At 40.2% G+C, this 26700-nt stretch overlaps 1 protein-coding gene across 2 annotated transcripts in view; it reads right to left on the bottom strand.

Annotated features, from left to right (window-relative positions):
* Positions 1 to 13695, bottom strand: part of SEPSECS (Sep (O-phosphoserine) tRNA:Sec (selenocysteine) tRNA synthase) — a 36418-nt gene extending 22723 nt beyond the window's left edge. Inside the window, exons 1-6 of one of the 2 annotated variants that reach the window (XM_077880835.1) lie at positions 13503 to 13695; positions 12173 to 12327; positions 9739 to 9857; positions 9374 to 9418; positions 6588 to 6741; positions 3177 to 3279 (exon numbers count right to left, since the gene is read on the bottom strand). In XM_077880835.1, coding sequence (XP_077736961.1) covers positions 3177 to 3279; positions 6588 to 6741; positions 9374 to 9418; positions 9739 to 9857; positions 12173 to 12327; positions 13503 to 13616 — 690 coding nt within the window. In that variant the 5' untranslated portion in view covers positions 13617 to 13695. Of the gene's footprint in view, positions 1 to 3176; positions 3280 to 6587; positions 6742 to 9259; positions 9419 to 9738; positions 9858 to 12172; positions 12328 to 13502 lie in introns of both variants that reach the window. The other variant, XM_077880826.1, reaches the window with a different exon arrangement.
* Between the last annotated feature and the right edge of the window lie 13005 nt (positions 13696 to 26700).

Raw genomic sequence — 26700 nt, 5'->3', positions numbered from 1 at the left:
TTTCTGTGACTCTATAACATTGCTTTCCATTAATCTGTCCTCCCATCCACATTCCATCAGTCTCCTAAATTAGTCAGTATAGTATATAAACAGAAGTATAGGTTCCTCAAAGCCACCTTCCTGGGGATGACATGCGTGTGCCAGAATGTTTCATATGCTCTTCATAAATCATTCTGGGGCATCATCTCTAAAATAAAAAAAAATTAAAACAGAGCGGAAACATTTTAGTTATAGCCCTTTGATTGATTGATTAGTGCAACACTATCTTCTCAAGGAAGTATTTGCAATTTTAGCACTTTGTTTTTTAGATGAAAATAGGAGGCTCTGAAGTCACACTGAACTAAATGGGCCATTTTGTAGCTATGGAACCTTGGGCTAGTCACTTAATCCTTCTGAGTCTGTTTCTTCATTTGTAGAAAGGAAATAATAAGTATACCTTAAACTGTTAGGATTAAGCTAATAAACTTTAAAAGTCTAGCAGGATGCCAGACACATGGTGGGTACTCAGTAAATGGCATATATTACTAAGAATTATTGCAATGAATTAAAGCTAACTATAATTTTTTAAATGTCATGAATAGCAACTAGCACTCAATAACACCCAATTTTAGCAAAATCACCTCACAAATGAAGAGAGGTGTTGACAAAGTAGGGCATTTGTGATGTACAACTCCAACAGCACCTTTTACATCATATCCTGGAGCTCACTGTCTCTGTCTTAAGCTCTCCAGTAATGCTGCCAAATTTTCTGGTATTCAAAATTATACTGTGAGCACCACAACACTAAGGACTTCTAGGTTAAATATATAATATTTGAGTAAATGTTTTGGAGCCATTGAAATGATCAATATGAAGATTTTATAGGGATGTGGAGAATATCAAAATATAACCTGCAAAAATTAAATATATTTTTTGCCCTAAGTTTAAAAAAGGTAACATTTCGTGCACACAATCATTGCCACGATGTAAAAAGCAATCCACATATAAAAAAAGAGAAAAAGTGGACAAATAAATTATTAAGGGTATTTGTTGGGGTATAGGATTATGAGTGACCTTCTATTCCTTCCTCACTTTTCTGACCTTTTAGTAATACTGATGTACTAAACTTTCAAAGTAATTGAGGCTGCTAAAAATTAAAAAGGAAAAGAAGAGAGGGGGGAAAGGAAGAGGAGAAGTAAAAACAAATCACTGAAAGAAAATGTTTTTTAGGATTTCCAGTGTAGAGAATTATGTGACTTTTCTTGGCTATCATTCACACTGGAAATAACCTACTCTAGAATTATGATAAAGTTCCTCAAAAAGTTAAGGAATAATAAAGGATATGAAAGAAATGATAGTCTTCCTCTGGCATAACAAGCCTACCACCCACTCTACCTCTGGACTTCTTATGCTATGTAAATGCATCTAGTTCCCACTGGTTAGGTTATTTTGAGTTGGTTTTCTTTTATTTGTAGCCAACTGCATCCTAACTGGTACAACCTTTGAGAAAAGAAGCAAATCGGCTAATAGCTATCATATAAACCACATTTATATGAGTTGATATTAACACTCCAATTTTTTTTTTTTTTTTTTTTTTTAACCAGCAAAGACCTACTGGGCTAAGGAGTATTCACCACTGCACTGAAGAAGGTCACAGATAATCTGTGAATAAGTCCCCACATAACATAAACCACATGTGTGTCAAAACCAAGTATGTGATCAACATCATTATGCACACAAATTATACACTTCATACCATACATGAATAGTATCTATCCACATCTTCATAGAGTATAAATATTCATTGTAAGTAGATAATGCTTTCAGTAACCAGTTACTGAGTATCAATTATGTACACCAGATTCTGTCCTAAGTACTGAAGACATAATAGTGAACAAAACAAAGTCCTTTTCTTAACAGAACCTCAATTTTCATTAGTAACAATAACTAGACAATAAAAAAGTAAATAAATCATATTAAATGGTGAGATGTGCTTTGTAGAAAAAGAGCAAGGGACCATCAATTTTAAGAAGCACCCAAATTTTCCACACCACTAGGTAAGAAAGAACATTGTCAACTAACATTATGAGACACCACTAATTCTAAGATGCTCCCATTTTAGAGATGTTACAATGTGGGAAAATGTATCCCTTAAAACAAATGAGTATGGCATAAAATAGGAAAAGGGACACAGAAAACGCAGGCAAGGAAAAGGAACCAGTAATTTCAGATCGGGTGTCTGACAAAGGTAAGAAGCCATTCAAGTCTCTGGAAGAGGAATCTAGTGAGGGGAAGGGACGAGCACAAAACCAGGGCAGTGGGCACACCTGTGGCACACTGGAGGAACAGAAGGAAGGCAGGTGTGCAGGAGACAGCAGGTGAGACAGAGCACAGCAGGAAACAAAACTGAGAAGCTACAGAGGCCTGAATATACGAAGCCTTGCAGGCCATGGCTCTAATTCTTAACCTGAGCAGGATGGGATGCCCAGGCATATTTTCAAAAAAGATCTAAACCAGGGGTGCCTGGGTAGCATCATCAGTTAAGCGTCTGACTCTTGGTTTCGGGTCATGATCTCAGGGTGGTGGGACAGAGCCCTGAATCGCGCTCAGCACAGAGTCTGCTGGAGATGTTCTCTCCATCTCCCTCTGCCCCCTCTTTCCCACACGTGCGTGCGCTCACTCTCTCTAAAATAAATAAATAAATCTTTAAAAAAAATGTAAAACAGATGACCAGGATCTCATCCTATTTGATATTTATAAGAACAAAATCATAACATTATTTTAAAACCTGTAACTACATAGCTATACGCTAAAATGTTATAAAGTGAAGCTATTTTCCAGCATAGGATAATAAGTGATTCCTCAAATATGAAATAAATCATCAATATAGTTTTTAAATTATAATAACCCAGTATATAAGAAAAGTGAGAATGTTGGTAATGAAACAACCTCAGAAAGTTAAAAAAATGAGCTATTGAAGTATTTCTCTGTTGGTCCTGACCAAAACTATTAGTCCAACCACCAGCAAAGAAAAGTGACTTTTACTGTATGGATATCAGATGCCAATTTCTAATGCTGCATGAAGTTGAGGATGCCAAATGGTTGATTTTACTATATTAAGTAGTAAGAAAAACAAAGGAAGAATCTTGTAATATGTTAAAATAGTTTTTTCTTGACACATCTTTTTAAACTCTTACCTGCTGGATGAGGTGCATACACTTTGAAGACTGCACTCCATAAGCATTGTTGACTATATGTGGAATGCCAGAATTAGCACAAATCACAGCCAGTTCTTCTAATCTACAAACATAAATATTCAACAGAAAGACATATTCCTACTGTGCTTTTATAAATTACAGTGTGAGAACTTTTTTTAATTCAATAGTTATTCTTAATGTACACTATGAAAAAAACGGGAAAACTGAAATTTCTACAGCAGTATTTTAGCATAAAATTCAGCAGCAGGCACTTTAGGATAAACCTAAAAAAGCTTTTAAATTAATGTTACCAATAAATGAGAAAACGGGTGTTTATAAAAATCCGTATACATGGGAGCTTTTAAATCACTTTAAAATTTCCTATATAAAAAAGCGAGAAGATTATAATGATCTCTTAACAGGGTGGTATGCTCATTTTTAAATGCTTTTGGTTGCTTATCATACTAAAGCTAATAGTTGCAAAATAATTAGCATGTCTTAAAATCTTAAGAAATCTTACATTTAACATCTCATAAAGTAAAAAATACATTTTCAAGTAGACTTTAATGTATTAAAAAATACAGAACATTAAAATGTTTCAGTACCAAAATAACATTTTCCAACAACTTGCAAACTAAAGAATCTTTTAAATAGCTGCTGGTTTTAAATTCACTCTTACTTTTTCATTTGACACTCCTTATATTAAAACAAGTTGAGAGTCAAGCTCTATGCAAAATAAGGTAATAAATTTCAATTAGTGTGTAATGAATGGTGTTCCTCTGCAAATCCAAATACTACTTGTGACTGAGGCCATCTCTAACAAATATCTTCACATGCTATGAAACTAAGACTAAATCCTATGTTTTAATAAAGTTTTAAATTTCTTAAAAATGTTCTTTCTATAATATAAAGGATTTGGAAGCAAAGCATTTTTATTCAATAAAAGTTCTTTCCCATAAGGATGTATTTCAAATATATATTACATAGTTATTTATTTTTGCAAAATACATTTTTTGGATGTACATTGTTTGTTTTTTAAGATTTTATTTATTTATTCATGAGAGACACAGAGAGAGAGAGGGAGGCAGAGACACAGGTAGAGGGAGAAGCAGGCTCCATGCAGGGAGCCCGACATGGGACTCGATCCCGGGTGTCCATGATCATGTTCTGGGCTGAAGGCGGTACTAAACTGCTGAGCCACCTGAGCTGCCCGCATTATGTTTTTAAAGTACAGACAGAAAAAAAAAAAAAAAAAAGTACAGACAGGAATGCCATTTTTCTGTCAGAAGTTTTCAATTTACTTCCTTAAGGTATTATGAGTTAAAAAGTCATTTTATCATTCATTTTCATAAACCTCACAAATTGAGAGGAACCTTTCATTACTCAAATTAATCAGATACTTGTTTTTAACAAAATAGATCTTCTGGGATGCACACAAGTATTTTCTTCATAAAAGGCACTTCGACATGTTTGTGTTCTAATGAAAGCATTCCTTATTAACAAAGTTCCTTGAGAGTAAGACGCTATAATAACATAAAGTACTATTTTAAAATGGAAAAAAATATCATTTGAGTTGTTTTAAATATTCAGAATTGATCAAATCTGCTAATATTATATAAAGATATTTAATGAAAGGCAAGGACAGATAAAAAATACTTTCCATGTAGATCAAATTGTATTGCAACTTAGCAGCCAATTGAGATGTTATTCAGATAGAAGAAATGATACCCTTATTTTTTTATATTTCCTTTGACTGATTTTGCCCTACAATACTCTGTCCAATTAATTAACTAATAAAGATAACATACATATGCTTATTTAAGTTAAGACGATAAAGGAATAATCTCAATGCAAAGAAATCAAAATACATCTTAAATTTAATAAAATTAGAAATTCGAACATATTACTAATAACTGTGCTTCACCATTTTCCTAAAGTTCACTCTTATCAGGAACATTCATTATATAACAGAACTAAAAAGTGTCATTTGAGAATTCTGATAAAAAATATTTGTAATTTTTTTCCCAAAAGAGATAATACATGTAAAATACTTAACCCTACACCAAGCATACTGTAAACATCTTAAAAAAAAAAAAAATCAAAAGGAAACAAAACTATCCTAAAGTATAAACAATCTAACACATACCCATGTGCTGTTTTTGGGAAATGTGATTTATTTCTATCACATTAAAATATTTCTAGGTAGCAAAATCATCAATGAATAAAGTACAGAGATCTTTATTTATATTTCAATATAAATTTAAAAACTGGTAAGTAATGAATAAACAAGGAAATGATATGTAATATTATCTTAAAATAGGATTCAGAGTCACAAATAAAACAAGGTAAATTTTCAAGAGCATGGTCTTAAAACTGTCTCTTAAAACATGCCTAATAAAAAAGTAACGTACATTCATTACTGCCAAATTGTGTGATTCCATGAATAAAACTAAAGTTTAACTTTATCTTAAAAAATAGTCCAAAGTCAATATAGTTCTGACAAATTATTAGCACTTCTGTTCAACATGATAGAATGAAACAGAGAGTGCCATCAAAACTAGAAATTTGTATTACTCTACCCAAGCCTGTTATATTTTCAGAATAAAATTTGTGGACATCCTTTAGAAAAAAAATTTTTCTGCTTTTTTTTCTTTTTGCTTTTCTCTTAAATATATGCAGTTTTCTCTAAATGCAAAGACAATCACCGTGTACACTCAAGTGTACACGAGTTCATCTTCCAATTAAGAAATTCAGAAGGGGGGGATCCCTGGGTGGCTCAGCGATTTAGCACCTGCCTTCGGCCCAGGATGTGGTCCTGGAGACCTGGGATCGAGTCCCATGTTGGGCTCCCTGCATGGAGGCTGCTTTTGCCTCTGCCTGTGTCTCTGCCCCTCTCTCTCTCTCTCTGTCTCTCATGAATAAATAAAATCTTTAAAAAAAGAAAAAAAGAAAAGAAATTCAGAAGGTAATAAATAATCCTAAATTTTCTACTTAAAAATCTGTTGATACTGGTAGTTCTGATATAAGAAAACTAACTGTAAGATCAAAGAAGTGGAGCAATTAAAACAACTAAATCCAACATTATGCTTAGAAACTTCTATTAAATAATGAGGCAAAGATGCAAAGAGATCAGAAACAGACAAAAACAGGAAGACAGTTGCTCTGTGTCTACTCAGGTGATAAAGGGATCTCCATTTGGTTTTAGTTGTTTTTCTTATTCTGTATCAAATTTTTATTTCCCCAAACCACTGTGTTGTTTCTCCACTAGTCCATTCACCTATTTCCTGCCAAATGTTACTTTTTTTTTTTTTCCAAATGTTACTTAATAAGCATCTTTGAGAGTCCCTCTATCTGCATTTCATTTAAAAGACCAATGGACGCCTAAGGGACAATTATTTGGGAATGATTTACCTATCAGGCACCCTTGGAGCGAAACAGGATGTAGTAGAATGAACACACAGAATGTTATCAGGCCCAAGTTCCTGGACTTTAGCCTCCACTGCTTTCAGGTCTGTGCGCAGCTCATCACCTTCTAACACGTTCTCTATCACCACAGGCTCAAAACCTAACCAAGCCAACCAGAAATCAAAATGTTAGATAAACTAAAATAAGGGAAGATCCTGGAACTCTAGGAAGCAGTGCTATTCTACATAGGAACTCTAAATTTGGTCAGTGAGCCCTTGCCTTGTAATAAAGACCTGGCTCAATCTTGGCATGAATCAAAAGCAGGTCAAAACAACGTGAAGGACTAGTAGACCACAATTAGGACCACAAAATCTATTTAATGCTTAGATATGACTAGGAAGACTTGTTCTGGGAAGGAAAACAAAGGTCAAATAGATACCTATAAAAGTAAGACTCCTTCACTATGATTCCATTTAGACTGAGGAAAAGTAAATCCATTCTCTGGCAGCATTTCATTTTTAAGTTGGCTTTATTTCAGAGATGGACAAGAATAATAATATAATTCAAGTACTAAAACAAATCACAATCGTCAACTTTATATTTTAGTCCTAAAGTAAAAGTAATGAATTTTATCAGCCTAATGATCACTGACCCATCCCATAGTTTACAAGGACCTTCTATACTTTAAATATAAAAACTATTTCTCAATTTTCAATTGAATTAGTACACTTAACTAGCACATGATCAAATGTCTGACCAAATAATGTGTAATCTTATATGGTGAATATTAAGGTATCCATAAACTTTAAGAGTTGTATGTGCAATATATACAGTAAGCAATGTACAAAGCACTTAGATAACTAAATATGTTGTAACACTAGTAAGTACTTAGGGTAAAAGTAAAATCAAAGTGCTTAAGTCTTACAAACTGGATAGAAAATAAACTAGGGAAATTTTACACATAAAGTCATTACATAGTCACATTTTCAGTCTTCCCAAATAGCAAATCTACAGCAGGCTGGACTCATGTATTTAGAGGCTATAAGAGATTTAGAAACCATTTAGCTCAACTCGCTCATTTCATAGACAAGGGAGCCAAAACACAGAAAATTAAAGCAGTTAAGAGGAAGTAGTTTTCTTCTGTGTTTTATAATCCATATTAAGTTGTCTGCATTCTACCTACAGAAATATAAAAACCTGGCCACCCTAAAATCATCAATCCGATTATGTTGGTTCAGAGATGTCCATGTTTTATATCTATACTTTCACAGCTATTAAAACAAAACCTAAATAGTGCTTCCTAATGACACCTAATTTTCTATTCTTTCTCAAATTTTTGAGACCTAACCCTACTTTCGCTTTCAACATTAAAAATGTTTTTTTTTTTTTGAGAATACAACTATCTTGTCTCCTAAGAATATAGACTATCCTAAGAAAGGATAAACCATAAATTGTAGTACAAATCCTAACATCTTTTGGAAAAGTTTCCAATTCTTCAATATGGCCATCTTTCCTGTAAGTTTGGTTATTAGTTCTTTGGTTAATAGGATATAAATAAACAGACTTCTTGACAACTTCATACCACTTAAAATAAATCAGTATATCTCTTAAAAGTCTATCAGTTTCTGCTCTATGTCCATATTATGAATCCCTTTTCATGAGTTTCTTTAGGATTATTTATATGGTTTAGTTATAGGCCAATACAGTTCATTTCATACAACAGACTGAGATTATTCAAAATTAACCTTAAATTCTCAGATTTGCCTTGATTTAAGCAAGCCAAATACTAAAATACCAACGTGAAGTTTTTATCTCGTCTATACATAACGATGCCTGTATCCTTACACTTTGATTTATGACAACAATTTATGTGTTTTCCACATATGTATATACAACAACAACCATTCCTGAAGCCCTTAGCACCCTTCGTGCTCAGGGATTACTGTTGGGCATTTCATATGTTATCCTGCTTAATACTCAAACAATCTTGTGAGATAAGTATTTGTAACTCCATTTTAAAGAATGGACATACGATACAGCCATTCCACTTCATGGCATATACCCCAAAGAATTCAAAGGAGGACTCAAATGGGTATTTGTGCACCCATATTCACAGCAGCATTATTCACCAGAGCCAAAAAGTGAAAACAACCCAGGTGTCCATCAACAAATGAATGAATGAGTAAACAACGTTGAGAAAGATAAATACAGTGATGTATTAGCCTTAAAAGAGGAAAGAAATTCTAATACATGCTGCAACATGAACTTTAAAGATATTGTGCTATGCGAAATAAGCCAGTCTCAAAAGGACAAATACTCTGTAACTCCACTTATATAAAGGACCCAGAGCAGTCAATTTCAGAGACAGAAAGAATAGTGATTGTGAGGAACTGGGGGTCGTGGGGAGGGAGGAGTTATTATTTTAGTGGGTACAGAGTCAGTTGAGATGAAAAAGTTCTGGAGATTATATGTTACACAATGGCTGTACGACAATGTGAATGTATATAATGTTACAGAACCATACATTTAAAAATGATTAAAATGGTAAATCTTGTTATGTATACTTTCTTACAATAAGAAGGGAGAACAAGAACACATTTAGTTTCTTCTTCATTCATCTTTCTCTATACAAAAAGTTTGAATTTCCTACATTATATATGCCACTTCTCTTCTTTTACCTGCAGTGATCATGGATTTAAAGCAAGACTTCTGGTCTATTCTTGGCCATATAATATACTTTGCCTTTGGTCTTTTGTGTCGTAACGTTAAGAAACACAAGGTTAGACTCATACCAGTCGCCATGGGAACTACAAAGCAGCTGGTCACTGCAGGGACACCTAAAAATAAAAAGTAAGAAAAATTAATTATTCCGCTAAAAACTAGCATCCTTCTTGAAGAAATTCTGTAGTTCTTCAATCAAACAGTAGGAGTTATAGACTTAGTGCTTCCTCTCTACTTGGTCTCAGGAAGCTCACTGCCAAATTCAACCTCCAGGCTTATGGCTCTGGTTTTCTATCTTTTTCTAAAGGGTTTTTAAAAATATATATCTTTCAAAAGCCATTTATAACCTGTTTGGAAAGAGGCGTTCATAAAAGATAGGAGGCAAAGGTGTATGTGGCTGGCCAGCCGAAAGTATTATGATTAACACAGTACATACCAGCCAACTTTATGATGTCCAGGACCAAAGAATTGGTAATTTTGTTCAAAAGGCTAGAACCTGCAGCTTTTGGTTGCACAGCAGAAATATCACCCGATCGTCCAATTCCATGAATGAACCTAAGCAAAAAATGGGCCAACAACTGGACAAAAATATTCAGTGTTCTAAGTAATCCACTGTATAAGTATACAGATACAGTAACAAAAAAAAAAAAAAACCCACACCAGAAACAACACTTGACTATCGCAGACAAGTTTATTTCATAAACTATTAATAATGTAAAAATATCCTGGTTAAATTGAAACAAATTTATCAATTACATTGTAGGGCTAGTCTCCAAAGATGGCCACCATCAATTCCTCTTCTCCCAATGCCCATACACTATTGCCAACACCAAGAAATGGAATCAAATTCCTCTCCACTTGAATATGTGCTGGCCTTAGTGACTTGCTTGGCCAGGAAGAATCTAATGGAGGTGATGTTCTGGAATTTCTGATCTCGATCCAAGAAGCCTTACAGCTTCACCTGACCTCTTGAAGAACTGCTCTTGCAGGAGCTCCCTCCTATTATCCAGATGCCATGCTGGGAGAGGCCCAAACCACCTGGGGAGGCCATCTGAGCTCCCGGCCACCTAAGTGAGTCAACTTGGATAAATTGCCCAGTTGAACCTAGTAACTAAAACTCTCAGCCAACATCTGACTACAACTGCATGACACGCTGGAAGCAATAATCAACTTGCTGAGCCCTGTTAACCCACAAAACTGTGAGAGGTAATAATAAGCTATCGTTTTAAGCTACTAAGTTTTGAGGTGGTTTGCTAGCAGCAAAAGAAAACCAGAATATATGCAACATTAGATTTTCTTATTTCTTTCCACTTCCTTAACGAGAGCAGTGGACTAAGTTCCCATGGGGATGAGCTGCAAGTTCAAATATTGCCTTAATTTAAAAAATACTACACTTAACCTTTGAATCGGGGGGGGGGGGGGGGCATTAGGAGAGGCCTGCATAGTCAAAAATTTATGTATAACTACTTTGATTCCCCCAAAAACTTCATTACTATTTGCCTATTGTTGACCGGAAGCCATACCAATATCATAAACAGTCAATTAACACATATTTTATATGCTATATTATATACTGTTTTCTTACAATAAGCAAGTTAGAGAAAAGAAAATCTTACTAAGGAAATCATAAGGAAGAACGAAAGTACGGTTTTCATCGAAAAAAGTCCACGTGTAGGTGGACCTGTACAGTTCAAATCCATATTGTTTCAAGGGTCATCTGTATACATTCCTTGAAAATTAGTGTCCAAATCCACTCATGTTAAATTAGATGACATTATACACATGAATGATACCTCTGAATATTCTTCAAATTTATATCTGTTTGCACTTTATAGTTAGATTAGAAATCTGTCACACTGGGATTATCACAGAACACCAGTGTCATACATCATCACCACTGAAACTTAATGTACAAAGCATTTTTTTTACAAATATCATAAATCATGTTATTAGCCTATGTTAACCATGAATTTTTCATCCAAGTTATAGATTCATTATCATTAGTTCTCACTGCAATGATTTTGAGTGAAATAAATTCTACTATCCCCAGGAAAACTTCACCACTGAACATTTCAAGACAGGAGTTTTTAAAAGTTTATCTATATTTCACAGAAAAGTGGAAGAGCAGAGAAATGATCATATTTGGAAACACTACCAATTACATGGTTAAAAGAATTGATGAAAAAGCTTTCTAAAATACCACAAAAGGAAAAAGTGACTTAATTTAAAATCAAGTGTAGCGTACCTTTCCTGCACCTATTTCAGCAAAGCAAGGGATTTATAAAATAGGATTCGGTTCAGATCCAGATGAACGTTTTAAAGTTCTACCTACTAATCATTCTCTTAAAAAACCCGCAACGTTAGGAAAGAAATATAGCAAACTATAAACAACTTCTACATATTTTAAATTCTAACAACCGAATAGGTTCATTCACATTAAATGTACAGGCAGTAGAGTTAAAGCCCCAGAACCCCACAGGATAATTAGAACTTTCACCCTACTCTCCTGAAAAGCAACTAGTCAGGCAAATTGTTTCCATCTCCCTGTTGCATCTGGTTCATGCGCCCATTTGAATAGGGAAGAAGTAGGTTACCAATAGATGTTTTATTGGTATTACCACCATCGTTTTAAACAACAAAAATCTTAAAAAATAAAAAAAAGGGGGTGGGGGTACGCCTGGGTGGCTCAGCAGTTTAGTGCCTGCCTTCGGCTCAGGGCCTGATCCCGGGTCAGGGGATGGAGTCCCACATGGGGCTCCCTGCAGGGAGCCTGCTTCTCCCCTGCCTGTGTCTCTGACTTGCTCTGTCTCTCATAAATAAATAAACAAAATATTTTTTTAAAAAAATATGTTTCTATTTTAAAAATATACCTGTAATGACGTCGAGCAACTAATGCAGATGCGACTCTCCCTTCCCTTTCTCCCACACCACAATTGCCCAGGAAATTGTTGCTATCCATGATGGCAAGCTCATGCAAAAAAAGTTCAAGTGTACTTTCATCCCAACCATCCTCTGGACACTTCCCCTAAAAAAAAGATAAAAATGAAAATAAAAGTAAGTTCTTTAAAAAGCTTATATTTCAGCCCTAGAATCTTCCTTCAATGATTTTTTCTGAAACTTCGCCATGTGTATTTTGCCATCCTCCTTGCTTTCTAAACTTTAGACATAAATTGGGCCCAAGGCAAGAAAAACCTTGAGGAGGCCAAACATTTGTTACACGGCGTCGCCATCAGCTCTGGATTGCGGGGGGAGGTGGGGGGGGGTAATAAATGACCAGGAGGAGATCCGCTCGGGTCTCAAGCTGCAGGAAGCACAGGTTAACGGAAAACCAATAAATGTCATCATCTTCAAATGACGATTCTCCAACCGAGGCCGTGAAAACGAGGACTTGTCAAAGTGGGGTGCAATTAAAATTCGGGTGAGAGGGATTAGAGGGAAAGGAGAAGAACTGAGTGGGAAGCATCAGAGAGGGAGGGAGACAGAGCAGGAGAGACTCCGGACTCTGGGAAAGGGACGAGGGGCGGTGGCAGGCGGGGGGCGGGCACGGAGCCGGGCGCTCGGTGGGAGGAGCACCGGGCGATATGCTATAGGTCGGCGAGTCGACCTCCAATAAACAAAACATACATACATACATAAAATAAAATAAAAGCGCACACACAAAAAAATCCTGGAGCCTGGCGGGAACCAGACTCGTGAGGCTCCGGCAGCTCCCCCCGAGCCGGGCATAGGGCCCTCGGGGTCCCTGGCAATGGTCAAAGCGGAAGGGATGCGAACTTTGCCTTCCCGCACACACAACAGTAAGGCAACTACTGGCCCGGAGTTGGGCAAAAAAGCAAACCAAACAGGACTCCACCTGCTGACCCCGCGAGCTCCGCAACACCACGCTCGGCGCCGGCTGGAGAGGGAGACGGAGGGCGGAGGGCGGAGGGCGGGCGTGCACCGCGGGCTGCAGCGGGGGGGCCGCGAGGGGGGCCGCGAGGGCCGCGGGGGGGCGGGGGGCCGCCAGGGAGGGGGGGGTCCGCGAGGGCCGCGAGGGGGGCCGCGAGGAGGCGGGGGGCGGGGGGGCCGCGAGGGGGGCCGCGAGGGCCGCGGGGGGGCGGGGGCCGCGAGGGGGCGGGGGTCCGCCAGGGAGGGGGGTCCGCGAGGGGGGCCGCGAGGGCCGCGGGGCGCGGAGCCGAGGCCGGCCCGACAGCCCCGTACCTTCTCCAGCAGCAGCCGTATGAGGTGCTCGTGCGAGCGGCGGGCCTCACAGCCCTGCCGCACGTAAGCCGGCGACACCAGCCGCTCGCCCGCCGCGAAGCTGTCGCGGTTCATCTCGGCGGCGGCCCCGGCGGCGGGGGTCCCACGCCGGCCGCGCGGGGCCCGGCCGCTGAAGCAGGAAGCCGCCCGCCGCCCGCCGCCCGCCGCCCGGACGGTACGGCAAGGCCTCGGGACAAACATCCTGAGTCGTTTGTGCACATGCGCACAACTGGCCGAGCGGCGCTCCCGGCCTGCGGGCTTGGGCATGCGCAGGGGCGCCGGCGCCGAGCCCGACCTGGAGGCGGAGCGCTGCACCTGTGCGCAGCGGCTGCGGCGGGAGGGAGGCGGCGCGGCCTTCTCGGCGCTCCAGCCCGGTCGAATGGCGAGATTTGCGCAGTCTGTGCTTCAGGCTTCCGACCCCGTGTCTCTCTAGTCCCAGAACCTCTCCTCCGCACTTTCCTGAGCCTCAGCATGTGCTAGGGCCTGGCAGCCCGCTAGGACACAGCAGCGCCCCATTCCCTTCGTCCTCGGCACTACAGAATTTTGGGCCTCAACACTTACCACCCATCACCTGATTTTACTTTTTTTTTTTTTTTTTTGGTACACCCCGCACCCACACATCTATGGATGTAAACTGCCTAAAGATACGCACCTGGTTCCCGCTGCTGTACCCCCCCCCCCCCAAGCGCCTAGAACAGTGCCCGGAATATAGCAAGGGCATGCATGCATGCATGAATAAAAATAAAAATGAATAAAATTAAATAAATAAAACTAAATAAAATAAAAAATAAAAATAGATAAAAAAAAATAAAATAAAAAATCCCTGTTGAATTAACGAATTGCTTTGACCATTCAACAACCTAGCACTAGGGATGGGAGGCACAGAAATGAAAAGGTAGGATCCCTGCCTTGGGTTTCCTTGCACTCTCCTCCTTAGGTGAGCCCACAGCCATTCCTGACGTTGCATTGCTCTCCTTCCGCGCTGTGCTGGAGTCCACTTGACCGGGTCCAAACTCGCTTTGCAAGAGCTGATTGTTAGATGTTCAGGATCCTTGCGAGCTGGTTTGTAAGTGCAGTTGCTTTTTAATAATGAATTGTGTGGCTTTGCAGTAAAGTTAACTCTCTGAAAAGCAAAAGTAGATACACAAACTTAACCACTTCCTACTTATTTTTGCATTTTGCCGTTATCTGTGCTTTTGAGATTATTTACATCTATTGTATCTGTAGGGTGGAAATCCAGCATAGCAGTGTACTGCTACTGTATTATCTCTTTCTGGCTCCCTCTTTAGTGGCATCATGTTAGGAGTTTGAAAATGGCCATGAGTGGGAGTATTTGCTCCATGAAAATCAACAAATGCTGCAAATCGGGCTCTGGCCTCCCAGCCACTCCCCAGGAATAAGTTGTCCAGCGTGTACCAAGTCACCATTGCTTCCACTATACCTTCCTAGGGAGGCGCAGCGGTTTGGCGCCTGCCTTTCGCCCAGGGCGCGATCCTGGAGACCCGGGATCGAATCCCACGTCGGGCTCCCGGTGCATGGAGCCTGCTTCTCCCTCTGCCTGTGTCTCTGCCTCTCTCTCTCTGTGTGTGTGTGTGTGACTATCATAAATAAATAAAAATTTAAAAAAAAACTATACTTTCCTAGGGTATCCTATAATTTATCAGCTTCATACTTGTCAAACTGCATTTCAGTTGTTAATTTTCTGTTTTCCTCAACTAGACTGTGAGCTCCTGTTTGACAAAGGTGATATTTGATATGTGTTCAAAGCACAGAACTAAACACAGAATAGATGTTTGACAAATATTTATTAAATGATAGACCATTTGAGAACTTTGTAAAACTACACAGAAAGATGAGCGACAAAAATAATGAGAATTTAGCTTATTTTTTTAAGTGAGCATCAACTTTAAACCTTTGAAGAGTTGAGTTCTTATTCCCCAAATATAACTATGCTTCCAACTTCTCTGAGAAAGCCTTCAAAGCCATTTGTCAATCATAGGCAAATGTGCAAATATCACAAGATCCATCTCATTACTGAGCAGACACACTAGGTTTCTGAGCTAGCAGTTTCTCTCACCTTATTTCCTGGTCTTAATTTGGAAAAATTTTTGTTTCTAGAAACTAAGTCCATCATCAAGCTATGCCTTCTTAGAAGTTACTCAAAACAAATACAGGTTCTGGAGGCAGTTGCAAAAGAAGTGTTCTCTCACCCAAGGAATACTTATTGAGCATCTAATATTTTTAATAGGGCAACATCAGAATAATTTCATTGTCCTTACAAGATGCAACATAGTTCAAAAGTATATATCCAAGTTCATAGGTCTGAAGTTTGCTTGTGTCACTGGTTGTATGACTTTGGATACATTACTCATATTCTCTGAGCTTTGCTTCCCTCACTTGTAAAATAGAGACATGGAGGAGCCCGTTACGATGATTAGATAAGATGTAATTGCTTAACGCTGTCTTCACTCTGATAAACTGGACAAGGACTAGACCATGTCTGATAGGATAAGAACCTCAATCCATAATCTCTGCAGCAAGTAGCCCAGGGACTCAAACCAAAACCCCGGCAGCAATCTTGCCAGAACCCTTAGGACTCAGCCAATGACTGCCAGCTTCCCAATTTTTTCACTTGCTTCCAACTCAGGACTAACCAGAGAAAGACAAATATGCTCCCTAAACCAATGACATAAGATGTTCTTATCTAGCTAGCCTTCCTCCATCTTCCTCTTACCAACAATCAGAGTACACCTGAACCCTTCCCATTTTTTTCACTATAAAGCTTTTCCGCTTCCCTGGCTGCACCTTGAGTCTGCCAAATGCAAGTGATGGAGACTAATTCCCTTGCTCTAGCCAGCTCTGAATGACTAGTCTCTGCCCATTATTCGAGTGGTCTTTGTTTCTTGCCACAGCTTTCCTAGAGACCCCACTGAGGCACGATCTGCAGTGTCCATCACCATGGACCCTAACCTTTGACCAGATGTGGTCCCCACAAAGGACTCTTGCGCCTTGCTGCGTGTGACTTGTCAAGTCTGTGCCAGCATTGTCAGCGCTGGGTCTGAACCCTGCTATCTTTGCATTGAGTTCCTCAGCTATTTATTCTACTTATGCTATCTTTGATGGAATCAGGCTATTCCTTTTCCTCTTTTTTTTTTTTTTTGGCTCTCTTTTGTACTTTTATTTTGTATTGTGTTATCTGAAAGTACTATTTGTCATAAGAAGGAGAGTCATAGGGTAAGACACAGCCGCAGGCCCTATAAGCCTGTTGTTCAGGCCAGCCTCATAGACCAATGAGTTTGCAGTTCTCACCAGATGGGCATCCGTTTGGACAAACTTTACTGCGGGTCACCAATAAAATTGGATAAGGCACTCCTTCCACCTTGACTTTTTGTCCTGAGAATTTACCTTTAATTTAGAGAGAGGGCTCACTCTACCTGCCAGCGGGCACAGACTGTCAGGTCAGTGATTGGAGGGGGCCAACCCGCAGGTTGGGAATCTGACACACAAAGAGTGCAAACATCACTTTCAACCAACCTTTGCCAGCTCTCCTGGGGTTGTCTAAGCCTAAATCCGCTCCTCCTCCAGGAAAAGCTGCTGCTACTTATGTGTGTTCTCATTACAATCCCAATTCTGGTGGCCATCTCTCTAAATAGCATCACATCAGCTCTGAGGATTTGCGCCTTCAGTGGCCACTCTGTGGAACATTTGACTTGAATAAACTTTGCATTTAATAGGTACCCTAGAAAAAGAGGGGAATTAAGATTTCTTAGGTCAATGGGCTCCAGTTTTTAATTGATATACAGAAGCCTCCAAAAGAAATTCCAGTTCAAAAATTATTTCATTAAAAGATTCTTTGGCCAAAGCTGGTGAGCAATTTGACAAACCTAAGCAACAAGAAACTAGACTAATTTCTGAGTAAATCCTCCTTCTCCTGGTCCTCCACTTGCTACCGTATATCCAATATCCCTCTTCCTCTTTATCCTTCTCATCTCTGTCTTTCCTCACTTCCGTCAACTACGTCTGTCTCTTCCTCTTGAGCAGACCTTCTATGTTTTCCCAACAACCTCCTGCCACCATAAAATGTCAGTTGCTTCTAAACATCCATCTGTCTTATGAACCAGGTATGCAGGCAACCCAAGATGAATTAAGAGCTATAGGTAAGGACCTCCCTACAAGGCCCCCAAGAAGACCAGCAACTATTCCTGGAAGAATTTACAATTCTTTTGGGTGCATATGATTCAGGGTTGCCTAACCTACATCATTGTGTGCACATCATAGTCAGGACCTCAGATGCTAAATCTTGAATAGCAAAGGCTGATTGGATTAACCCAGAAAGGGTTACAGGACCTCTTTTTCCATAATAAAACTAGGGTCCAGGGATCCCTGGGTGGCGCAGCAGTTTGGCGCCTGCCTTTGGCCCAGGGCGCGATCCTGGAGACCCGGGATTGAGTCCCACGTCGGGCTCCCGGTCATGGAGCCTGCTTCTCCCTCTGCCTGTGTCTCTGCCTCTCTCTCTCTCTCTCTCTCTCTCCCTCTCTGTGCGTGTGTGTGTGTGTGACTATAATAAATAAAAAAATAAAATAAAAAAATAAAAAATAAATAAAACTAGGGTCCAAAAAAAAAAAAAGGGCCTCAAGTGTAGGGCAAATCTCTTACCAGTAGTATCCCCTAAATATTTCCAGTAAAAATTGATTGGACTGTAATTTAATCACGAAAACAGAAAAAAGGTAAAAATATAAGAGATTTTTGTGCTGGATGAGAAAATACTTCTAACAACATTTGGGAGTTTACAAAGGTGTCAGTGTAAAAACACCCCTTTCATCTCAATCTCTCAATGGAGCTGAACTTGAAGCTGAAGCCTGATTCAAAAATAGAAATTAGGATAGGAAATAGCCTCTTTGCCTGAACACTTGTTGGAACATTTTAAGAAGGATTTAAAATAAATGAGTGATGGGTATTAAGGAGGGCACTCATTGTGAGGAGCACTGGGTGTTTTATGTAAGTGGTGAATCACAAAATTCTACTCCAGAAACCAATATTATACTATACGTTAACTAACTAGGATTTAAATAAAGATTTAGGGGGAAAAAAAGAAGGGTTTAGAATAAAAATGTGACAATCTAAAATAAACTATGATCTTGTAGATCAAACAGCTAGGTGGCACACCTCCCAAGCAACCATTTTTGACAAGGACATTGTAGATGTTGTAAACAGAAGGGACACTGGCAAAAAGAATGTCCCATCTTATAAAAGAAAAACAGACACGGAGAAAAACCCTCATTTGTGATCAAAGAGGGCACTCTGAAGAAAGAAACAGTTCCCAATACCCTGACTTAACCCTTGATGTGGGCGACCACGAACTAGCTGGAGTAACTGAACCAAACCAGGCCCGGACTTGCGTCCCTCGTTCACTCAAAAGGCTCGAGAGCCTAAAGGGTGAATAGTTGGTAGACGCTTGAGAAAGTGCTTGAGCAATGGTTCTCAGGGCTCGCTTGTACGTGATCGCCCACATAACACAATAGATAAAACTTATTCTGGCCTGGTCATCAATGTAAATAAGGGTCTGTCTGTCCTTGCTGGTCTGTTTACCATACCTAATATTCCTTCGAAGTATGCACATCTGGAGCAACAAGCTTATCGATTTACCAAGGTCTTCTGGCACCCATGAGTCTGTCTTGCATGCTGAGAAAGGGGAACTTTGGAGTGTTTCACAAACCTGCTAAAAATAAACACCTTCTTGGCTTTGTTTTGCTCATGCTATAAAATGTTGTAAAACCTTGAATAAAGCTGGCACTGCTTGGACATCATCCACTGTGTCCCTCCTGTCCCCATCTCTTTACTTTTATTTTCCTCATCCCCTTATCCTCAGGACCCTGATCGTGTTGCTGCAGTGCGCGCAACACCTTAAACACTCAAGTTGAATGTAGATTGTCAACCTAATCAATTCCCGGTAGAAAGGGGTGCTCCTCTTACTACATTAAATCCCTCATCTTGCTCAACCTCTTCCTCAGACTAAACATATACACAAGGGATATGTCTTTCAAACAACCCACAGATTTTTTTCCTACCTGCCAGCCCTTAACTGCACTCTTGAGTGAAAAGCATTCCTTTTTGCTCTGTGACAGCACCCCTGCAAATTTAATAAGCAGAGACTTACTCTGCAAATGGAATCATAATATTAAATGCTCAATGGAAAGAAGTATCAAAGTTCCAGAGGACTCTTCTATTAATAATCAGGTTGTGTCTGTTATATATATAGTTATATATATATAACAATATAAACAAAGATATATCTTTGCCCTCCCAGATAAAGATCTTGCCTTATTTCTGACATTCTATGACCTTCAACATCTCCTGACAGAGAAAAAATAATTGGAGCAGAACCCAAAAAATAGATCCTACAAAACTGCAACTCAACATCTCCAATATCCCTTGAAACCAGAAGCAAAGGAAGAGTTCAAAGCAATAGTTGAAGGTCTTTTTTTTTTTTTTTTTTTTTTTTTTTAGTTGAAGGTCTTAAATCCAAAGTCTCCTGGGTAGCTCAGCTGGTTAAGCATCTGATTCTTGATTTCAGCTGAGGTCATGATCTCAGGATCATGATCCCAGAATTGTGAGATCGAGCCCTGTGTCTGGCTCCACACTGAGTACAGAGTCTACTTGAGATTCTCTCTCTCTCTCTCTCTCTCTCTCTGCCTCACCTCTAAATAAAATCTTTGAAGGTCTTATATCCAAAGGTCTTCTCACACCCTACACTAGCCCTTTTAACACTCTACTCTTGCCAGTGAAAACAAACAAACAGGTAAGGATTATCAATTTTTTCAAGACTTCAGGATCAATAAAATTTTTGTCCCTTCTTTCCCATCATCTAACCCAAATATTTCCCAGTATCTAACCCAAATATCATCTTGGCATAATTCTACCTTAAGTAGTTGCTTTTCTGAGGTCAGTTTTTGCTTTGCCTTTTTCAATGTGCCAATCCAGGAAAGCACATTGCATTCAGTTATCACGTCTCCTTTGTTTCCTTCAAGCTATTATAATTTCTCAGTTTCTTCTTATTCTCCATGACTGTGAAAACTTTGAGGAATACTGGCCAGGTGTTTTCTAGAATGTTCCACAATTGAAGTTGGATATTTTCTCATGATTAGACCAGAGCTATTGGTTTGGAGAATACGACAGAAGTTCAATGCACTTCTCATATCAGGTGTACATGATATTCAAATGACTTAATCACTTATGGTATCCTAGAGTGGATCCTGAAGCAGAAGGAAGACACTAATGAAAAAACTAGAGAAATCCAAATAAAGTCTGAGGTATGGTCAAGAGTATGTGTCAAGTTGCTTCTTAGTTTCAGTAAATGTATTATGGTAAGATAAAATTAACATTGGGGAAAAAAATTAAAAAATAAAAAAATAAAAAAATTAACATTGGGGGAAACTGAGAGAAGAATATATGAGAACCTTCTGTTTTATCGCTGTAATTTTAAAAGTATTCCAAAATAAAAAGTTTATTTTTAAAAAAAAGTTAAGGGTACATTTTTAGGTAAAAACAGAATTTTCACCAACAGAACACCATGAAAAGAAACCCTAAGAGTGTCTTTAAGTAAGGCAAAAAGAAAATGGTTTCAGTAATGTGTTGAGGGGTTTATATATGTATAGAATCAAAGCACTTGACTAACATTTAATTAAATAGAGGTGAAGTGTTCGAAGGGCTTTTTACTCCTAGACTGGCACATAGAGGTTATTAGAAGGGAGAATCTTGAGCCTTTCTCCAGACTTGCTAAATCAGAATTCCCATTTTAACAGGGTCCTCTGTGATTTATATACACATTAGAATTTGGGAAATTCTGTTCCAAAGAGACTTGTATTGTCTCAGAAGAGTAAAAGTACCAATCAACTTAAGATTTTTGCAAATATAGAATTTTTTTTGTCATTTCTAGTGCAACCCTTAAAGAAATAGTAAAATATAATTTCCATATAATACAGAAAAAAATAATAAAAAATAATCACTTCAGATAAGGCAGGAAAGAGAGAAAAAGAAATGGATAGGACACGTAGAAACCAGTATTAAATGTAAGTGAGCTAAATATTCCTTTTAGAAGATGATGATTATCAGTCTAGATTTTTTTTAAAAGATTTTATTTATTTATTCATGAAAGACACGGAGAGAGAAAGGCAGAGATGTAGGCAGAGGGAGAAGCAGGCTCTAGGCAGGGAGCCTGATGTGGGACTTGATCCTGAGACTGCAGATCACACCCTGAGCCAGGGGCAGGTGAGCCACCCAGGTGTCCCCAGACTAGATTTTTAACAACAGAAGCAATTACATGCTACTGAGAACACATCTAAAACCAAAAGCTATGAAAAAAAGGCAGCCCTGGTGGCTCAGCGGTTTAATGCTGCCTTTGGTCCAGGGCCTGATCCTGGAGACATGGGATCGAGTCCCAAGCCTCCATACACGGAGCCTGCTTCTCCCTCTGCCTGTGTCTCTGACTCTCTCTCTCTCTCTCTCTCTGTGTGTGTCTCTCATGAATAAATAAATGAATAAAATCTTAAAAAAAAAAAAAGCTATGGGAAAAGATACAACTTGCAAATATTAACAAAACAGAAAGCCAGCAAAGATTACTAATAATAGATTTTAAAAGTAGACTTTAAGACACATGGCAACTGGGTGACGGGCACTGAGGGGGGCACTTGATGGGATGAACACTGGGTGTTACACTATATGTTGGCAAGTCGAACTCCAATAAAAAATATACATATAAAAAACGACGCATGGCATTATTAAACATAAAGTGGAATAGTTCATAATGATAAAAGATTCAATTCACCGGGAAGATAGAATATTTTTAATTTGTGTATACATAATAACAGTTTCAAAATACATAAAGTCGGGGATCCCTGGATGGCTCAGCAGTTTGGCGCCTGCCTTTGGCCCAGGGCGTGATCCTGGAGACCTGAGATCGAGTCCCACGTCAGGCTACCTGCATGAAGCCTGCTTCTCCCTCTGCCTGTGTCTCTGCATCCCTCTCTCTCTCTCTCTCTCTGTGTGTCTCATGAATAAATAAAATCTTTAAAAAAATACATAAAGTCAAAACTAACAAAAGGAAAAATAGACAAATTTACAGTCATACTGGGACATTGAATTGGTGATACTTAACCCCAAAATTGGTAAAGATATAGAAACACCATGCTTAGTAACTTGATCTTGTTGGGGAGCAAGACCTCTGGGGATAAAAGAAACAACAAGTAAAGGGACAAGCATAAATGACAACAGGTGTATGGCAAAAGCCAGTTCTTCCTGCCATTGGTCCGTACTGAATTCAGTACATGCTGAAGACAGCAATGATGGTGGATAGATAGTCGGGCCTGTTGTGGTCAGTTGTCCCATCTCCTGCAGCCCCTAGTTAATGCTCCTCTGAGAACCATGCACATAGTCATGGATGCAGTTCCTGGCTGCCCCTCATGTGATTGATTTCTTTTTTTTTTTTTTAAGATTTTATTTATTCATGAGAGACACAGAGAGGTAGACACACAGGCAGAGGGAGAGGCAGGTTCCTCACTGGGAGCCCGATGTGGGACTCGATCCCAGGACTCCGGGATTACCACCTGAGCCAAAAGCAGATGCTCAACTGCTGAGCCACCCAGGGGTCTCACGTGATTGCTTTCTTAAGCCCCCAGACTGGGAGCTTCACCTTAGCACCTGCCCTCCTTGGTGGTGCCTGATGGTGTAGCCTCTTTGGGCCTCTCTCTGATCCAAGATATTGGACTCTGAGTAATCGTTTCATCTCTCATCAGAACGGGCCACACAGCATCACCTAATGTACGTTCATAGAATACTATTCCAAATTGGGAAGCACAGTTCTTTTCAAGCTCACATGGAACATTTACCAGAATTGACTATATCCTGGGTCATACAAGTCACAACACATTTCAAAGCTGTGAAATCATACAGACCACTCTTTGCCACATTGCGACTAAGAAGCAATAATAGAAACAAGGCTTATTTGGAAATTAAGCATAATCTATATATCATAGAAAATATTATATCAGAAACTAAAAAGAATTTTGAACTGAATGGTAATAAAACCACTGCATATTAAGACTTAAAGGAAATAGCTAAAACCATACTTAGGAGGAAACTTTAAAAGTATAGAGTAGGGGAATGGAGGATGTAGGAGGGAAAGCGTATAGTCAAAAAAAAAAAGGCTTAAGACTTTCTGAGCTAGGAGCACGTGGGTGGCTCAGTGGTTGAGCCTCTGCCTTTGGCTCAGGTTGTGATCCCAAGGTCCTGGGATCGAGTCCCACATCGGGCTCCCTGCAAGGAGCCTGCTTCTCCCTCTAGCTATGTCTCTGCCTCTCTCTCTGTGTCTCTCAGGAATAAATAAATAGAATCTTAAAAAGAAAAGATTTTCTGAGCTAAATTTAGTAAAAGAACAGAAAATATACCCAAAGAATATCGAAGGAAAATAATAAGAAAGACCAGAAATTAGGGAAATAGAAAACAAAGAGGAGATTAGCAAAACCAACAGGGGTTTCTGTGAAAAAAAGCTGCGGGTGAAGTGAGGAGAGTCCAGGTCCAAGGGCCAGGGACACCGCAAGAAGGCAGTGTGGCGGGAGGTTGATGTGCAGCAAGTGGCCAGGGAGAAAGAGAAGGGGCCAGGTTTTCAACAGAGGATTGGAAGTGAAATGCTGTACGTTCTAGAGGAAATCCCTACCCTCCATCTCCCTATGAAACACTTAGTCTTTTCTTGTTAATCCACCGTGGAGGTGGGTCTACTTAGGGGATGCCTTGAAGCACTAAGTCCTGAGGTGACGGTGGTCACAGGGTGAAATAAAGGCAGCTCAACAGCACCTGGTCATCTGCTTTATACCAATACACCCTCACATGGAGCCTGTGAGCCAGGCCCTGCTCAAACTTTACCTGCAGTCACTCATTCAATCCTCCCAGCAATACCACGGTGCTGGCATGGGTAACCTCAGTGCATTTCACAACTGAAGAAGCTAAGTGTCAGGAAAGCCGGGTAGGATGGCACCATCAGTCAAGGGAAATAGCCAGGATTGTGACCAGGCTTCAGACTCCAGAGACTGTGCTCTCTCTCTCCCACTCCCCCACACTGTCAGTATGTAGTGTCAGGGTTCTGTCCACTGGGATGTGGATGGATTAACAAGATTAGAGCCAGAAGGAGAGAGAGGACAAGTTACCAAGAAGTATGCTAAGTCACAAAACCCATTAACAACCCCATGCAGAGAAGGAGGCCCCCCGCCCCCCACCATAGTGGTGCTGGGATTCCTTGATGCTGAAAGTGTGGAAGGCATCATAGGCCTCTGCTCCAGCACCGCCCACACCTCATTCATCAGCAACCTTATCACGCCTCACCCCACCCCTTTCTCTCCACTTCCCACACCACCACCTAGACCTGTCCTCTTGTCGTCTCCCCTTGAACAGATGCAGTAGCCTCTCTGCTTCCACGTTGGCTTACCTTATCTCCCTCCAGTCTGCATCCAGCAGTGAGCATTATCTTTTAATTCTGTATCAAATCACATGCTTCCCTTTTAACGTTTTCCCGTTACACTGAGCATACAATCCAGACTCCTTATCTTGACCTGTAAGGTCCTACAAGGTCTGGCCCCTCACTGACACCGAGCACTATCCTCCCTCACCGGTGGGCTCCCATCTCGCTGACCTCTTTACAGACCCTGAAACACATCTTTTTCTTTTCTCACCTGAGGATTTATCCACATGCTCTGCTTGCTGCCCTAACCCATCTTGCCCTCTTCATTTGCATGGCTGGCTTTCAGTTTAAATGTCAAGTCATCCAAACGTCTTATCTAAACAGGAACTTAATTTGAAGTAAATGCTCTACATGTTCAGTTAAAATTCTTTTATGGATTGATTGCTTATGTAACATCTGGAATGGAAGCTTCTGGTAAACAAGAACTCTGACTACTGATTCACCTACTCTTCCTAGCACTTAGCACAGTGCCTGGCACATGGTAAGCATTCACAATCATTTCTGAGTGGAGAAAATAAGAATGGGTCCAAAAGATTGCTTATCATTTGATGGTTGCTGAATGAACCCAGGCGAGGAGAGAGGACAGAGAGCAGGGATCAGGGACAAATCGGTGACCTCTCAGACTAAGAGGGCATTTCCAATCATGGAGGAGCTATTTTCCATTAGCAGATGCAAATAGCAAATACTGACCATGCTCTTTTGTCATTCCATTCACATGTGTTCCAAAATGTTTGGGGTAGGGGAAATGACAAGTGTCTTAAGAAGCATGGCAGGATCTGGCTGTCATCAACCTCATTAACAAGGCCTCTTAAGCAATTTGAAGCAAAATAACTTCCACGCCAAGGCCAAGCTTCAAAGAGCAGTTGGAAGGAGCAAGTGGGGAAAGAGCAGAATCAGTAACTAGGTTGCTCAGAAAAGTCTCCTGTGATTAGGGGCAAAAAAAAAAAAGGTAGTAATTACATTTTGCTGAGCCTCAGAATTCCGAGAGCTTGGTCTCGCCTTCATCTTCTCTATTTCAGATGGAGGGAGATGAAATAAAAGTCGATGTGGATGTAGCAGGAGGTAATTTAAGACCTGCCCTGGGATGCATAAAGCGGTTCTCTCTCCAGAGGGTGAGGAGGTAGGTAGAGAAGGCTGCCTCTGAGCACTAAGCCCGCCGAGACGGGATAATCCCCTGTAAAAGCAGGAGCAAGAGAAAAGCTGCAGGAGACTTGTCAGGAGTGTGTGAACCGGCCCAGAGCCTGGGGCTTGCTGACACTTGAAAGAGAGCGAGGAAGAGCTTCCCAGGCCTTTGACACAGAGGGAGGGCGGGTGGCAGAGCGGTGATCAAGGCGAGTAGCCAAGCCGCTGGGGAAGTTGGCTCCAGAATCAGGCAGATGGAGTCCACAACTGGCTCTTCTTCCTCCCCGCAAGTCTGTGCAAATTACCCAACCTCTGTAGGCCCCAGCTTGCGTGCCTGGGAAAGGGGCATAAGGACAGTGAGGGAAGGCAATGACGGGTGCAGGGGGGTTCGGCCCGCACATGGCACAGGGGGGTCCACCGCCTGGTAGAGCCAGTCGCCGCTGGCCCCCCGGTGTGGGCTGGCTCGCTCAGCTTCCTTCTCGTGCACCTTACCTGGGGCTGGATAACCTCAAACTACATTCTCCAAAC

The sequence above is a fragment of the Canis aureus genome, chromosome 2 (assembly GCF_053574225.1).
Source record: "Canis aureus isolate CA01 chromosome 2, VMU_Caureus_v.1.0, whole genome shotgun sequence".
Classification (NCBI taxonomy): Eukaryota; Metazoa; Chordata; class Mammalia; order Carnivora; family Canidae; genus Canis; species Canis aureus.
The sequence above is the reverse complement of the archived record's forward strand: the minus strand, read 5'-3'. Positions and strand labels throughout refer to the sequence as shown.